The sequence below is a fragment of the Pavona decussata genome, unplaced genomic scaffold (assembly GCF_977016875.1).
Source record: "Pavona decussata unplaced genomic scaffold, jaPavDecu1.1 SCAFFOLD_307, whole genome shotgun sequence".
Taxonomy (NCBI): domain Eukaryota; kingdom Metazoa; phylum Cnidaria; class Anthozoa; order Scleractinia; family Agariciidae; genus Pavona; species Pavona decussata.
This window is the reverse complement of record NW_028145700.1, coordinates 139999-155086: the sequence shown is the minus strand read 5'-3', so window position 1 is coordinate 155086 and position 15088 is coordinate 139999. Positions and strand designations below refer to the sequence as shown.

The 15088-nt window shown below is 40.3% G+C and overlaps 2 protein-coding genes across 2 annotated transcripts; one reads left to right on the top strand and one right to left on the bottom strand.

Annotated features, from left to right (window-relative positions):
* Window positions 1-935: 935 nt before the first annotated feature.
* On the top strand, window positions 936-1570 carry LOC146454232 (uncharacterized). Its single transcript, XM_085095719.1, has 2 exons — window positions 936-945; window positions 1071-1570. The coding sequence occupies exons 1-2, from the start codon at window positions 936-938 to the stop codon at window positions 1568-1570; spliced, it is 510 nt and encodes a 169-aa protein (XP_084951845.1).
* Window positions 1571-11971: 10401 nt separating this feature from the next.
* Window positions 11972-14244, bottom strand: LOC146454231 (uncharacterized). Its single transcript, XM_085095693.1, has one exon. It carries the CDS (start codon window positions 13910-13912, stop codon window positions 13160-13162), a length of 753 nt encoding a protein of 250 aa, XP_084951819.1. The 5' UTR covers window positions 13913-14244; the 3' UTR covers window positions 11972-13159.
* Window positions 14245-15088: the final 844 nt, after the last annotated feature.

Sequence of the window (15088 nt, the reverse complement as noted above, 5' to 3'; positions counted from 1 at the left end):
AAGTTATTCTTATCCGCTGTTTGAAGATAAAATGTGACAATCAAGGGAGGTTATCGCATTTCCTGATCAACCGTGTGTAAAAGACAGACAGAATTATTGTTGCGATTATTTAACTAAACTTGGTCGCATATACTTTTGTACAGAGGCAGCTACATTCTCCTAGCTTTAAAATTAGCCATTCGTAAAGAGATTGGTGAAAGATCAGTTTTTGTGGGTAATCAGAAGTTTGTTGCACTGCACGACAAGTGGTCACACTATATCTTGATACCTGCGCGATTCGAGTTCTAGAGATCTCCGAGGAATTTAGGTGCCGAGTTAAAGGTGTGTAATCACAAATCCGTTTGTTTGTGTCGCACGCTGTCCTCAAACAACACCTTAATTTTACTTAGCAAAATTTAACTGAAACTCATTGGGAGCCGCAGAGTCTTCTTTCTGCACATTAAACTAGGAAATCCCTTACAATTGTTAATGGACAATATTTACTTTGTGAACCCTGACTTAAACACGGCCGCTTTTTAACAGTTCGACAAAGCTGTCAGAATTCTCAAATCACATGCCGCCTTTACACTATCTAGCGAGAGGTATGGTAAAAGTAGACGCACAAAGTTATCATTGATAGAGGCCTATGTATGACTGTGAGGTTCACCCTCCCCTGTCTCGTTTTCTGTTGCCAACCATGTATCATTTGTTACATGCGGAGTACAACAAATGTGATAGTATATTCAACGCCTGGTAAATAAATGAGAATGCTTTGTTATTCAGTCACTGACACAGGCTAGACATACTTTTTCCAAAAGGAATCGAACCTATAACCTTCCGATTACTAGTTCGGGTGATCTACCTCTAAGCTACAGGAGACTCGTTGGAGCTAGACCATTAAACAAGTTTCATGCGACAAACATCCACAGAGTGGCTACTCCCCAAAATTTGGGTGGATGAGGGTGGGTGTGTGTGGCGCGCTTCTTGAAACCTTTACCCTATCTCACACAAGAACCTTGCATCAATACCTTATTTTAGACACTGCAGACCCTCTAAATGTAAACCATGTTGACCCTTTACAATAAATATAGAAAAGATCCAGGAACAGATTGTTAGAGCTGAAAGGGAGATTATAGCAAGCGTGCAGCAAGAAACCTTTAGAGATCATTTTACTCAGGGGTCAAAGTCAAGAAGCCCTCTTCACAAGATCTGCCCAGTGACAATAGACGGAGTCTTGTGCGTTGGAGGTCGCCTGAGAAATGCTCCTATCACAGAAGATGCTAAGCACCCGATCCTCTTGCCAAAGAAACATCACGTGACAGATCTTATCGTGAGGAAATACCATGAAGAGTTAGCTCATGCTGGCAGAGAGCACGTGTTGGCCTCCGTAAGGCTGAAATTCTGGATTATCAAGGGACGAGTAGCTGTGCGACGTGTTTTAAGAGATTGCTTCAAATGCCGAAGAAGAAATGCGCCTACTGGGGAGCAAAGGATGGCAAATTTACCTTTGGAGCGCGTTACGCCTGACCGTCCACCCTTTACGTTCGTGGGCGTCGACTATTTTGGTCCAATGCTCGTGAAACAGAGGTGAAGTCATGTGAAACGATATGGTTGTTTGTTTACCTGTTTGGCCTCAAGAACCGTTCATATTGGATACGGATACGGATTCTTTCATAGACGCCCTTCGGAGATTCATCGCAAGACGAGGTAGACCAGAGGTGATGCGAAGTGATAATGGTACTAATTTCCATGGTGGTGAACGTGAGCTGCGAGATGTACTCTCAGAGTGGAATCAGCAGAGGTTAACTAGTTTCATGTCCCAACGAGAGATCAAGTGGTTCTTCAATCCACCTACTGCTTCTCACATGGGCGGTGTCTGGGAAAGGATTGTACAATCAGTGAAGAAGATCCTCAAGCCTTGGTGTCAGAGCAAATTGTCAATGATGAATCACTTCTTACCCTGATGGCTGAAACCGAGTCTATTCTGAATTCTCGTCCGTTAACACCAAATCCTGACGACCCAGCAGATGCAGAGCCCTTGACCCCCAACCATTTGTTGTTGCTGAGGCCAAACAAGCCAATGCCACCAGGAATCTTTTCTAAACAGGATCAGTACGGCCAGCGTCGTTGGCGACAAATCCAGTATCTTGCTAATATTTTCTGGAAGCGCTGGCTGGCAGAATATCTGTCCACCTTGCAGAAACGTCATAAATGGAGTTCCATAAGGCGCCATTTGAGGGAAGACGACATGGTTCTGATCGTAGAGGAGAACTCCCCTCGAGGTCAATGGCCTTTGGGACGTGTTGTGGAAGTTTATCAAGCCAAGGATGGTTATGTGCGATCAGCGAAGATTAAGACCAGAACCGGTTTTCTGACCAGACCACTCACTAAGCTGTGCTTCTTGGAGAATACTGTCCTGTCCGCATGAATCTTAGAGTTAAATAAACTGTTCTTCTGAACTCGTTTATTTGGGGCCGGAATGTTGCGGACTGTTATTTACTGCGTGACATTCCTCTACAACTTTGTTTGTTTTGCATCCGTGTTTTCACTTGTGTGTAGAGCTTTTCGTTATTTTGCGTCCCTTAGGGACTAATTAGTACAAATATATATATATATATATATATATATATGCAAGCGCAGGAAATTTAGTCGTTAGTTTTCACAGTCATTTCAGTTTGATGCTGTAATTTTCGGTTCAAGTTGTGAACGTGTTTCCCGCTTGCCAGTACAAACATTCGGTAAGACTTATTTCTGCTTGTACTTTTTTATTCGTTCCCGGTTTACGTTATTTCTATTATATGTTCGTAAGTTTTCTCGTTTTCTTTTTCCCTAGCGAACCTCTTTCGTTCTGTTAAAAAGTGTTACAGGAGTGTTCGGAATAAACAACTGGTAATCACGAGGGTTCGTCGTTTAGCGTTCTTGTCTGTTATCCCTCACAAAAGCGGAAAACAATAACTAGGAGTTGTGTAGCCCTTCCAACCCTATTTTACTCGTGCAAACCACACCCAATTCCAGGTCAAAAAAAATCTCTACCCTACCAAAAAGTGGCAACGGACATACCTATATGGCCGTTTTAGGGGTGTACCTCCCCTCCCCTGGGGTAAACACCCTGCATAGTGGTTGGATTCGAATATGGATGTGTTGCATATGCCCAACAGAAGAAGATGAGATCTGCTTGTACTTTTTTATTCGTTCCCGGTTTACGTTATTTCTATTATATGTTCATAAGTTTTCTCGTTTTCTTTTTCCCTAGCGAACCTCTTTCGTTCTGTTAAAAAGTGTTACAGGAGTGTTCGGAATAAACAACTGGTAATCACGAGGGTTCGTCGTTTAGCGTTCTTGTCTGTTATCCCTCACAAAAGCGGAAAACATGGATTCGAATATGGATGTGTTGCATATGCCCAACAGAAGAACTGAGATCGTATATATTAAGCAAATTGATCATTTGTCGGTTTGGTAAGTTTAAATTTCCATGCAACAAGACAGTGAAGCTCCTTTTAAATGCAGGCTTCAGCGTGAATGGTGTCGACAATAATGGGGACACTCCGCTTCATATGACTGCAGGCTCATTCCCACCCACATCGCTAGAAATTGAGCATGCGCTTGATGGGGAAGTGAATGTTCAACCGCGGTCAGACAACAAGTGCTATCTTTTGACTAACATTTTGGAAGTTTTGTTAGATGAAGGAGCGCATCATGATTTTGTCAATTATGACGGCAAAACAGCCCTGGACGCAGCTAAAACTGATGAGGCCCGCAGGATTCTTTCCAAGAGAGGAACACAGCTGGAGTTGAACTGTATCACTGCCAAGGCTATAAAAAAGTTTCGTCGACTTCCTCATGTGGGGGTAGTTCTCAAAACACTAGAAAAATTTATTAGTATGCACTAAGAATACGTACGCACATGTGCATGATCATTAAGAAAGTTTGTATCAAAATTCATCTTGTGCTGAAGATGAATGACGTAGCCAGTTCGTTTAGAACATACTTAGTTTATTGAGGGATTAGTTATGAAACCTTGCCATAACAATAATGGTGTTGCAATTTATGTTGGAAGGGCCGTGACCGTGTACAATCCTTTGTTGTAACGTTCATGATCACCGCTTCAGATGAATACGCTTTGATTGGTCAGTTCATTTATTTATTTATTTATTTATTTATTTATTTATTTATTCATTTATTTATTTATTTATTTATTTATAGCGGAGCTCCCGCGCGCGCCGCAAGGCGCGCGCGAGCGGAGCCCCATAGCTAAGAGATTTTGGTAAACCCATCAGTTTGAGAAATTTTGGTTTGGTTATGACGTCACTTCCGTCCGACCGACCGTAAAACGTACGTACGTACGCTCCTCCATGTAAGCAATGTGAAATGAGACACTCAAACCTTGTGCTGCAAATCAGGTTTTTTTCGGCGGGAAAATGCATGGCCAACTGCGCTGCCGGCCGGGTTTGTTTGGCAGGAAATTGCATCGCCTACTGCGTTTGAGAAAAAACAAATTTTTTTGAAGACGACGTGTACGACAAAACACAAACTCAATTTATGAATAAGTCTACAAACATGTAAAGCAAAGAAAGGGAGATAGAAAGAGATCGAGAAAACAGGCGACGAAGAAGCGAAGTTCCACGTCAAAGAGAGCGATTGAGAGCGGTAGCAAACAGGCGAAACATGAGTGACGAACAAAGAGAGAAAGAACAGGAAAGGGTGCCGAAAAAACCTTGTGTTGCGGCACAGGGTTTGAGTGTCTCATTTCACATTGGCTTACATAAATGAGCGTATGTGCTGTAACCCAGGTTGTTTTTCGGCGGGAAAATGTATGGCCAACTGCGCTGCCGGCCGCGTTTGTTTGGCGGGAAGTTGCATCGCCAACTGCGTTTGAGAAAAAAACAAAACAAAAAAATTAATTTTGAAGACGACAAGATACAAAGTCAATTTTTATATGTGACCAACAGCAGGAGAAAGAGCAAGGCAACTAGCGGCGGGAGAAACAAATCGACTGGCACATCAACAGAATCTGGAAGTGAAATCATTTTACTCCGATCCGGTGCCACGAAACGTTGGATTTTTCCTCTTGAAGTGAAACGTTTCGCTCACTTAACGTTGTAAAACGAACGGAAAAATTAGCAATGGAATAAAGGGACTGGTTATTCTCAGAAGAGGCGAGTACATTCATGCAATTTTGTTGACAAAACTTTGCTAGTTTGCTGGTTTGCAAGATATTGTTTTCTTGCAGTTTTGACACGCCGTTTAACTTAAGCTTAAGCTAATACTGCTAACTTCAGAACAGTATTTTGAGCTCATTTTTTCGGTCCATGTTAAGGACGGTGCCTACTAATACCGAAGTATTTTTTTGCGGCTTATCACCATGCGAGAAAAACAGATCTTAGCAAGGCCTATTGGAATCCAAAAAGAAAATTGGGGGTAACCACGCATTTTTCAGAGATAATTAATCAATAATATCTCTAAAAAGCGCCAAAATATAAAGCAATGTATGGGATTTTTTTCCTAAATTGAAGTTTAATTATCTCTGAAAAATGCATGGCTACCCCTAATTTTCCTTTGAGATACCAAAAGCTCTTGCTAAGTTCTGCTTTCTCCGTATAGTTTTAAACCGCGCAAAACTATCCCTGTATTAGTAGGCACCACCCATAGGAAACCCGAGTATCTCGAGATGCGCAGAACGTATGCGCAGAAACAATAGTAGGCACCGTCCTTAATTATTTTCCTTGGAGTTTTATTTTCTGATCTCGTCCAATTTTGCCGTCAAACAGCGGGAGAAAGAGCAAGGCGGATCGCGGCGGGAGAAACAAATCGATTCTTTTAGCAGCTTTTAGAGGCGGCACTTCATAAACAGCGGCCGAATCTTGAAGATAAATTATTTTACTCTAATCAGTGTCTAATCCGGCGCGATGAAATGAAATTAAGATTCGATGGATTTTCTCTTGAAGTGAAACTCAACGTTGTAAACGAACGAAAAAATCAGCAATCGAATAAAAGGACTGGTTATTCTCCAAACAGGCGAGTATATTGATGTGATTTTGTTGACAAAACTTTGCTGTTTTTGCAAGATATTTTTTTCTTGTAGTGTTGACACTGCAACTTGTTTAACCTCAGAGCAGCCTTTTGAGCTCATTTTCCGGTGCATGTTCGTTATTTCCCTTGGAGTTTTATTTTCTAATCTCATTCCATTTTGCTTCATTTAAAAAAAATTGATTCTGAGCTAAAATAGTCAGTCAAAAAAACGTCTCCCAACATTGTATCGTTGGCATAAACTACTGACAAATTTTTCTCGCATATATTTCTGACAATCTTGACAGAGAACAAACAAAAATACTTAAAACAGTAGGATATAACCGCAAAGATGAAGATGTGTGAGTAATTTTCACTGAAAGTCTTTTCAAAGAACGTTAAAAGCGAATGTAAAATTAAAGTGTGATTTCATTTTCATCAAAACAAAGTTTACGCAAAACATTCATGCATTCGCCTGTTTTTTGTGAATTTTTCAAAGATCGTTGTTTAGTTTATTTCTGTACTTATTGCTATGAATTATAACAGTGCTTTTTTCATTTATTACTCAAAGATATATTTGAAGTGTGTTTTTTGGTTAGTGTATCCATTTTCTCTGAGGTTTATAGCGTACGGCCTTCTTGATAAGCAAAATTTACTAGGCAGTGACAGTGCCGGTAGTGCGCGTTGGCTGTTCACAAACCGTTTTGCCTCGATCATCTTAAAAACTAAAAACAATAATAAAAACAGAAAATATCATTTTGAGCCATTTAAATTCCGCTTTAATAACACAGAGGGCAAAATGTTGCTAAAACTATCAAGGAACTTCGTAAAACAGTCAGTAAAACACTCATCGAAGGCGCAAGCAAACCAATGAACAAATTATTTAATTTTTTCGTAGGGTACAAAACAAACAAAACCGACGAGAACAGTTCCCATTAAACACATGTAATTAAGAGAGAATACAAGTTTAATCCAGGAGCAAACTAACAACGATAAATCAAATGTTAGGCATCAATTAATTGTTCACCTGCGCTGTGAAGCTTCCTACCGCTTGGAAATCACACGAACATAGAGCGATACTAAAATAGCAAACGATGGATCCAAAGAAGGAACTTGCGGAGTAATTTCTTCCTGCTCCTTCCTCCCATCAAAAGGACACTTTCATGCTCGGTTATCGTTCGTTGAAAGCACTTGGACGCCATGACTGATTTCAGTTTCTCAACCGAACAAAATAAAATCAATCCGATCCAAGTCTTTAGTTTTTGACACAAATAATCTTTTGCTGTTTACCAAAATTAACCTTTAGGAATTTCCCTCCTAGCTGCAGCACTTGATTTCCATGTATTTTTGGTACAAAGAACCCGGCTAATAGAGTCGAACTTCGAAAGAACTTCAAAGAACTTGGTTTTTTTTTTGGACACAAAATGCAGAAACCAACAAAATGTAAAACTGTCGTGCTCAGCCAATCAGGAGCGAGTATTTTCGCCGCTCGACCAATCAGGAGTAAGTAATTTTGCCCTCGGTGAAAGGAAAATTACGAAAAACTGCCCTCTGTTACAACAAATCAGCATTCAGTAATTTTGCCCTCTGTTTTACATTGTTATTGTTGATGAGCAGTTAGCTGCATATGCATTAAAAATGTACTATATAGCTGCAGAATTGATGAGGAACTCATAAGGTTATTACGTTCATACAATAAGCAGACTTCTATTGTGGAGCTCCGCTTTTAGGCTTGGCTAAATATATATATTAAGCTTCGCCAGAGGAGAAAAAACAACATAAAGAAACCTCTGACAGGAGATAACTCATAGGACGATAAGTTCCAATAACGAGACTCCTTGAATAAATGAAATTACAGTAAGTATTGACAACTAATTAACAACACATTTTAACTAATAATACAGGTAATGATCTGCTCTGATGACATTTTATGCAGACACTTTTGAACGTTTCCTCCGACACATTTCAAAATCTCTTGTAATTTGTGCATGAAGTATGTCAGGCTTCGCAACCATTGCCTTTTATTAACTATGAAATCAGTATAAATCATGAGTAAGTGATCTGACCCAGGGGAAAGGTCCACCCCCTCCCTTCCCCCTCTCGAGATTATTGAATTCCTATGTAAGCCTAGAAATCCAGAGGGCAGGCATGTTATATTGAAAACCTTTATTGACAATTGTTGATAATACTGAGCAGAAAATTAAAGTTACTTTGTAAAACAGTTGCATTATATAAACGTTGGAATACACGTGGTTCCTGGTCCATGGACGAGTTCAGGGTCGCTTTTGTGAGTAAATTGGTTCACTAAAAAGGGTCTCCACAAACTGACTTTGCTGGGTTTTTTTTTTTTTTTTTTTAAGATATATGTATAGGAAATTTGATTGACTGTAAATGAACCACTTTGCAACAATCCAAATCTTGTATACTAGGGGCATTCGATCGTTAAATTCGACGATAAGGTAGGGAATTTGAACGGTTTTTTGGCCCCGCGAGGTGCGGCGGAAATTTGCCCAATCCAATTTTCTAAAGTTCAAATGCCCAAGGGGTTGACTAGGAAGGGAGGGAGGAGGGAAGGGGGTCGGAGGTTTCGAATTGATTGGTGCATTATTACAAAGGTAAAGACCCCAGTAAAGGGTTCGAATCCCATTCACTCAGAGCCTGAACTTTTTCAGGTTCTTTGCCGCAATCGCTTGAGTCGCTTACTGCACTGAGAGGGTCTTTCTTTTTTCAGATCCACAGTTCACATGAATGATTTTAGCGGAACCCCGTCAATATGACCACCTTTGAACCGTGAAAATACGGTCATAATAACAGGGTGGTCGGACTGTAAGGAGGTTTGCAAAACTAAGGAAATGACTGGAATTTGAATTCGTTCGGGGCACAAAATAAGGGGTTGTAATAACGAGGTGTTCGTAAGAGGGGGGCCGGCGATTTCCACTGCTATTTCATATTCTCAAAAGCATTTAGCTGCATTTGAATATACAGTCGAATCTCCATGTGCGACCACCTCTCGTAAGCGACCACCAATCCTAAACACCATATTTCCGACTCAAAGCACTATAGTTGGAACCTCTCGTAAAAGGAGGACCACCTCTCATAAGCGACCGCGACCACTTTTTGAGGTGACAACATTATTTATTGTTTTTAATATATTTTAGCGACCACTTGACACATGGGTCTGATCTCCATGTCCTCTTTCACGACGCTACTCCCCTGAGTTTACGAGGAACCTTTAGTGACAACCTAGCACTGCTCGTACTGGAATTAGGAAAATGTATGCGATAAATTCTCTTCGAATAAGTAGATATGACAGAACCGTTCCCGGTGGAGTCCCCCTCTGGTTCGACTCTCGTAAGCGACCACCTCCCATAAGCGACCACTAAATCTTGGTATTCTGGGTGGTTGCTTACGGGGGGTTCAACTGTACAACAATTACTAAGCATTGCTAAAGGTATTGAGGAGACCACTTCTCTTTGTTGAAGGAACTTTTGGGGAATTATCTGGGTTCACTTCAACAAAGATCCAACAGCTTTTTCAGTTGCTCTTCTTTATTACTCTGACAAGAGTTCAGCTTACTCAACAATCACTTCTCTACTAAAACTAGATGGCACCCATTTTGATACTGACCGACAAGCACCTGCTTAACGCAAACTAAATCTTACGCCAGCCTTCCGTGATTGGCTTCAAGGAACTATTTACCAAGTCAGAGAATTTTGACGAGTCGTTTAAGCTAACCACCCGGCGTGTGATGGGGATGTTGACTGCAGCAAGACACGCCTCGGTCAAAGTTGAGATAAAATCAGTATACTTAGCATTTCTGAAATTTTCCTTTGCCAAAGATTGACAGACAAAAAGCACTTCATAAAAGTACTGCTCGGTTGCTTAAGATTTCAACAAAAAATCTCAAGAATAAGAACCGTCTTGTATGGGAAAATAAACCTGAACGGGGATAGTGCTGCTCGTTAGCCGTTCCATTCATCACACTTCAGGATTTCAAGTACAATCTCCAAGTCAAGAGCTCATCATGTGAAGCATATCATGAAACTCACTCCCACCGGAAAGTACTCACTGCTCGGAAGTTTTATGTTGACACTTTCGGATTACGTGTACATTCACAGACTTGATAATTGTGCAATGATAACTGATTGTAACAACTGGTAACAGTCACACATTTATACAACCAATCTCAAAAAGTTAGAATCGCTTGCTGTAAGGAAAAAAACAGCTTCGACGGGAAAGTTCTGGTCGATAGCTTGCTTGGGAACTATCGACAGAATTTTAATCCCAGACATGAATGGGCCGACTTGAAAAGCTAGAAATTACTGAACATGTTGTTGCATAGCTAAAAGGCCAAAATTCGGGATGACTGGAGATTGGAGAGCGGATTATCGAACCGTGAAACTCACTAACACGCTATTTAGGCATGCAAAACCTCACGTGCTGTTTTGTTTACGGAAATATCAACGCTAGATTCACGTGCCCCAAAGGGGGGGGGGGGGGGGATGAGGGAGTCAGCACCGCTGCGTGCTCGAAATCCTCCAAGCTGAATTTCACCCCCGCAATCCTTATTCTTAATTAATTAATTAATTAATTAATTAATTAATTAATTAATTAATTTCTTTTTAGCCTGGCTTAAATTTGTCGAAAATATGGTCGCTAACCCACGATCCCATTTTTTTAAGCTGTTACGGCGGCAGCTTTTGAATTAAGAACGGCTCAAGATTAAATATCTCGCGGATTCTTCTGAAACATAACATAACTACGTGTAAACTAATAAAGTCTTAAGTCACATGGGGAGGAACTATTTATATATCTGGACTAACAAGGAGTGTACATTTTAACAATGTGGCTGCAATTTGACCATGCGGGCTCTTTTTATTTTCTGTCTGCAATAGTGTTGATCTCTAGTAGTTTCGAGCGCCGATATGGCTAGCCTGCGAGGACAGACATCTTTTCCGGCTCTTGTTCTGGCAAGTGTTAAAAAAAAAAAAAAAATAAAATAAAAAAAAACAAGAAGAAGAAGAAAAAAACTAAAACCACCGGAAAAGATTTCTGCTACAGTGCGATTTGAAAGTAGGAATCAATTAGAACCAACTCCAAAAATCACGCAATGTTTAGCAAAGTTGGACCGCACCCTTTCATGCATAACTGACTCGTAAGTCCCCGCGCGAGAAGAAACCCCCCTTCCGTTAGGATTAAATTAAAAATGTTTGACACTCGACTGTAGAGACAAGCTTTCTTAAAAGCTATTAGATGTTTCATTAATTACGATTACCTTTCAACAAAAAAATTAGAAACAGATTCCAATCACAATAGCTCCTTTAAAATGAAATACCGTGACGCATTCTTTCAGGCCGTGGTTAAAAGCCACTTTATACCGCGCGTAGCTCATTTACAGGTCAAGTTTGAGCGCGATAACCGGCTGACAGATAATGAATTTTTCCTCAAGGGATTATTTTTGAGGACATGCTTTAGCACGGCATCTTTTCCAAGATGGTTCCAGTCTTAGGATTTCTATGTTATTTTACACGCCATTGAAGAAAGATGTTAGCGGGTTCACCAGCTTACATGATCAGTTTTCTCATCTCACCAATATCAGGACCAGTATACATATACCTATGTTATATCAAAGTTATTTCTAAAATCTCAACCACTCGGATAGCTATTACAATCGCAGCAGTCAGCCGTAGATATAATTAGCCAGTTTAAAAATTCCTCCTCGTAACAGGAATTGCAGATGAAAAAATTGCGAACATTCTTAAAGCTTTATCACCTTCTTTTGATGTTTATATTAGGTGGGTAAAAAACCTCGTCCTATTAAATACAGACTTCCTGGTGCCTCAACCACTTTGACTGAGGGGGATTTCAGCGAAACCGCCGTTCAACTACTGGTGTATCACTTAACAGCCAGAACTGTGTTAGAAATTATTTATACCACTGTCGTGCGTTATCTTAACTTTTTAGGCAGGTCTCTTATCGACTAGTACATTTCGGGTTCATTTTATTCGAGTATCGCTTTCAAAGTTGTATCTTTTACTGCCTACTTTAGTTAATATACTCCGGAAAACAGAGTATCAATGAGCTGTTTCATGCCCCGCTCTGACAAGGCCTTGTTTAGCTTTCCTGTTATGTCTTACAAAAATACGATACTAGAAAAGTAGCTTAGAATCCTTAACTGTCACGCGACTCGAATATTTTGCCTTCCCTTATTGTTGGACTTTCTCTGAGAGAAAAAAGGGAATACTTGAGCTTAAATTGACTTAGGTCTGCTCTTTAGAGAGTTGTGGCATAAGTTCTCGGTTGTTTGCTCGCCTAATGAGGCGTGACATTCTTGACATGCAGTTATCACATGGCGAACCAGTGGGGGAAGCAAATTTATTGATACCGAGAAAAAAACTGCATAAAAACAAACTCTGCTACTTATCTTCGCTTCATGTCTAAGGCCGGCATTGCGTTCGAATATTTCTCAGAGTTATATTTTAAATAGCACTTTGTTAAAGCACCTTGTTACTGTCTTCACTTAGTGTTAAACCTCATGTGTTGGTCATATGTGAAGAATTAAAACAAAGCTCTGTCTGATACAGAAGCTATTCAAACAGAAAAATCCATATTAAAATAAAGGCGTTTGTTATCTTAACGCACAACTATTAAGGCAATTTTGTCCATCTGATTTTTTAGCTAACCAAACAAGCCGTCGACACTTAAACATCCAAAGTCAGAACGTTAGAATTTTTTTCATGTAATGGCCGCTAATGTCCGTTGATATGAGTTCCATGTGTTGGGTCTGTAGGTAAAACTCTTGAGTTTCAAAGCAGTTAAATGAAGGTCGATCAGCGATACTATTCTGTGAAACCGTTTATTGTCCTCTACAAGAGGTTTGGAGCTTTGAATCTGTGTATGAAACCCTAAAATATATGAACTTTCAAAAGCTATTGAAAAGCACTTTCCTGTGCCGAACCGTTCATAACGTGCTGTCAATTGAGGATGTTTCTCTGGATAAACCAGAAGTGTACGTGTCACCATTCAAATGAAAGCTATTTTAAGCTTTTCCTCTATGAGGTATTGCTTTAGTTGTTTCTCAAATGCAATATCAAAGCAGTGGACGAATTTCCATATCTTTTCGTAGATTAGCGTTGCGGTCAAAGGCTACTCGTACAAACTTTAGCAAACGGAGCTATTTTTCTAATGGAATCACCATAATACCCCCGACTGCAAACACCTTTCCGTTCCTGTAACTTGCAACACTAAAGTTATCCTTGTCTGAATCCAATAACGCTTGGCTGGCGACTTCAATACCATGGTCTCTGATCGCCCCAACATAAACCACAGACACAATTTTGCAAGGAAGTCTCATGGCCTCTTTCATCACTTCCACTCGTCGCTTCACGAGCTGGCTGACATTTTTTGCCAGGCGGTCGCAGATTTCTCGTTTATACTCGGTGACACTTTCAAACTGAAGCTTAAGTGTCTCTTGAATAATATCTTGAATCGCTAAATTTTCCCTTTCAACAACTGCCATTACTGACGAACATTTTCTTGAACTTGAGGGTGAGCTTGCTAAGCTGCTTAACGATCCGCTAGTGCTGTCCTTGTCGCTCGAACATGCGTCTAGCAGCGATGCTGAAAGAGTCGTGGGTGAGGGCTGGTTCGCGTACAACGGCTGGGAATTTCGGCGAGTTCTTCCTTTCTCTTCCCTTTCTTTTGAGTTTAAATGGAACGAAAATAACGACAGCTTCCTGGCTCTTCTCCCGGGTTTGGGAGACGGAGCGATTTTCGTTTCTTTTTCCTGAAAGGTGAACGTAGCGTTGCTGAAAATGTTCGTCGTTCCATTGCTGATTTTCGGCGCAGCTTCGTGTCCAGAGGTGAAGTGAAACGGGTTGGAATTCTTCCGCTCTCTCGGCGACCACAAATAATTTGCATCATCCATGCTAGAGAAACAACGCTGAAAATATCCTGTAAAATTCCCCTTTAGTCACAACGTCTTCTTCTAATTCCGTCTCGTCAAAGACACTGACAGATAAGAGCGGCGATGCTCGAAAAGGTCTCGGGCTAAATGAACTGACCGCCGGGGCTCTGATAGATAAGGTCTTACTTTACAGAATTTATCGCGACTGAAATCTTCTTGATGCGTTTCCGCCTACAGAGTGCAGGTCAAGTAACCAAGTGTCCAACCACGCTTCATTTAGTAGCAAAACGTAGATAATGAAACGGATACAGGTGTTGCAAACTTGTAATCTTGTGAACGTAGCAAAATTTACTTTTGCGTGCTAGCTCATCGCAAGGAGCCGCGAAAGAATTGTTTACTTTTAGGACTCCAGCTGTGAAGTGAATTTTCTTATACAATCACATCATATCGTACTTATTTTTTCAGCTTGCTGACACGCGAAATATTTTGTGGAAAAACATCGAGATTATCTCATTTTCCGTCAAATGAAATAATCCTTATTGAAGCTCGCATAAGTGACACTTTTTTACGCAGTTTCGCCGCGTTTTATCTACAAAGTTTTCTTGACAATAAAGGTGTTTGTATTTGCATAATAACTCGTTAGCAGACAAAGGTCCCATAGCCTCGAGGAGTGAAGTGAGAACAACACAAAGCGATAAGCACTTAGCGCCAAAGTAATCTTATTTGGACAAAGAATGCTTTAGAATATCATTTGGGAAAACGTTTTATGTTTTGGCGCAGAGTCACAGAGCAGAATGTTGTTTGAATTGTTTTCCTCAGTACAGGATACGGTAATGAAAAACAATATCTAGCTTCGTATGACACACTACTAGAGGCAAATATAAAACGTATTAGCCTGGTTATTTGATAAGCACTAGTTTAAGACATTTTAATTGATGCATTAGCGAACGTTAAGTGAAAAGAAAAGATTGAGTGACCGCCTCCATCACTCATTGTTAAACAGGTCATGAGCAAAGAATTTTGGGTCACTCATCCATGTACTGTATTTTATTATCTTATATTTTATTTTATTTTCCCATATAACTGGGTGGAAACGAAGAAACATCACCATGAGAAATTACTGATCACTCACTGATCTAAATTTTTCATTTGAATGATCACACCACAGGAAAGTACTGCTCAGTAGCTTTGATTTAA

Bases quoted from the DNA above. Each gene is read 5' to 3' on its own strand.
- LOC146454231 (XM_085095693.1), bottom strand. From the start codon at position 13,912: ATGGATGATGCAAATTATTTGTGGTCGCCGAGAGAGCGGAAGAATTCC.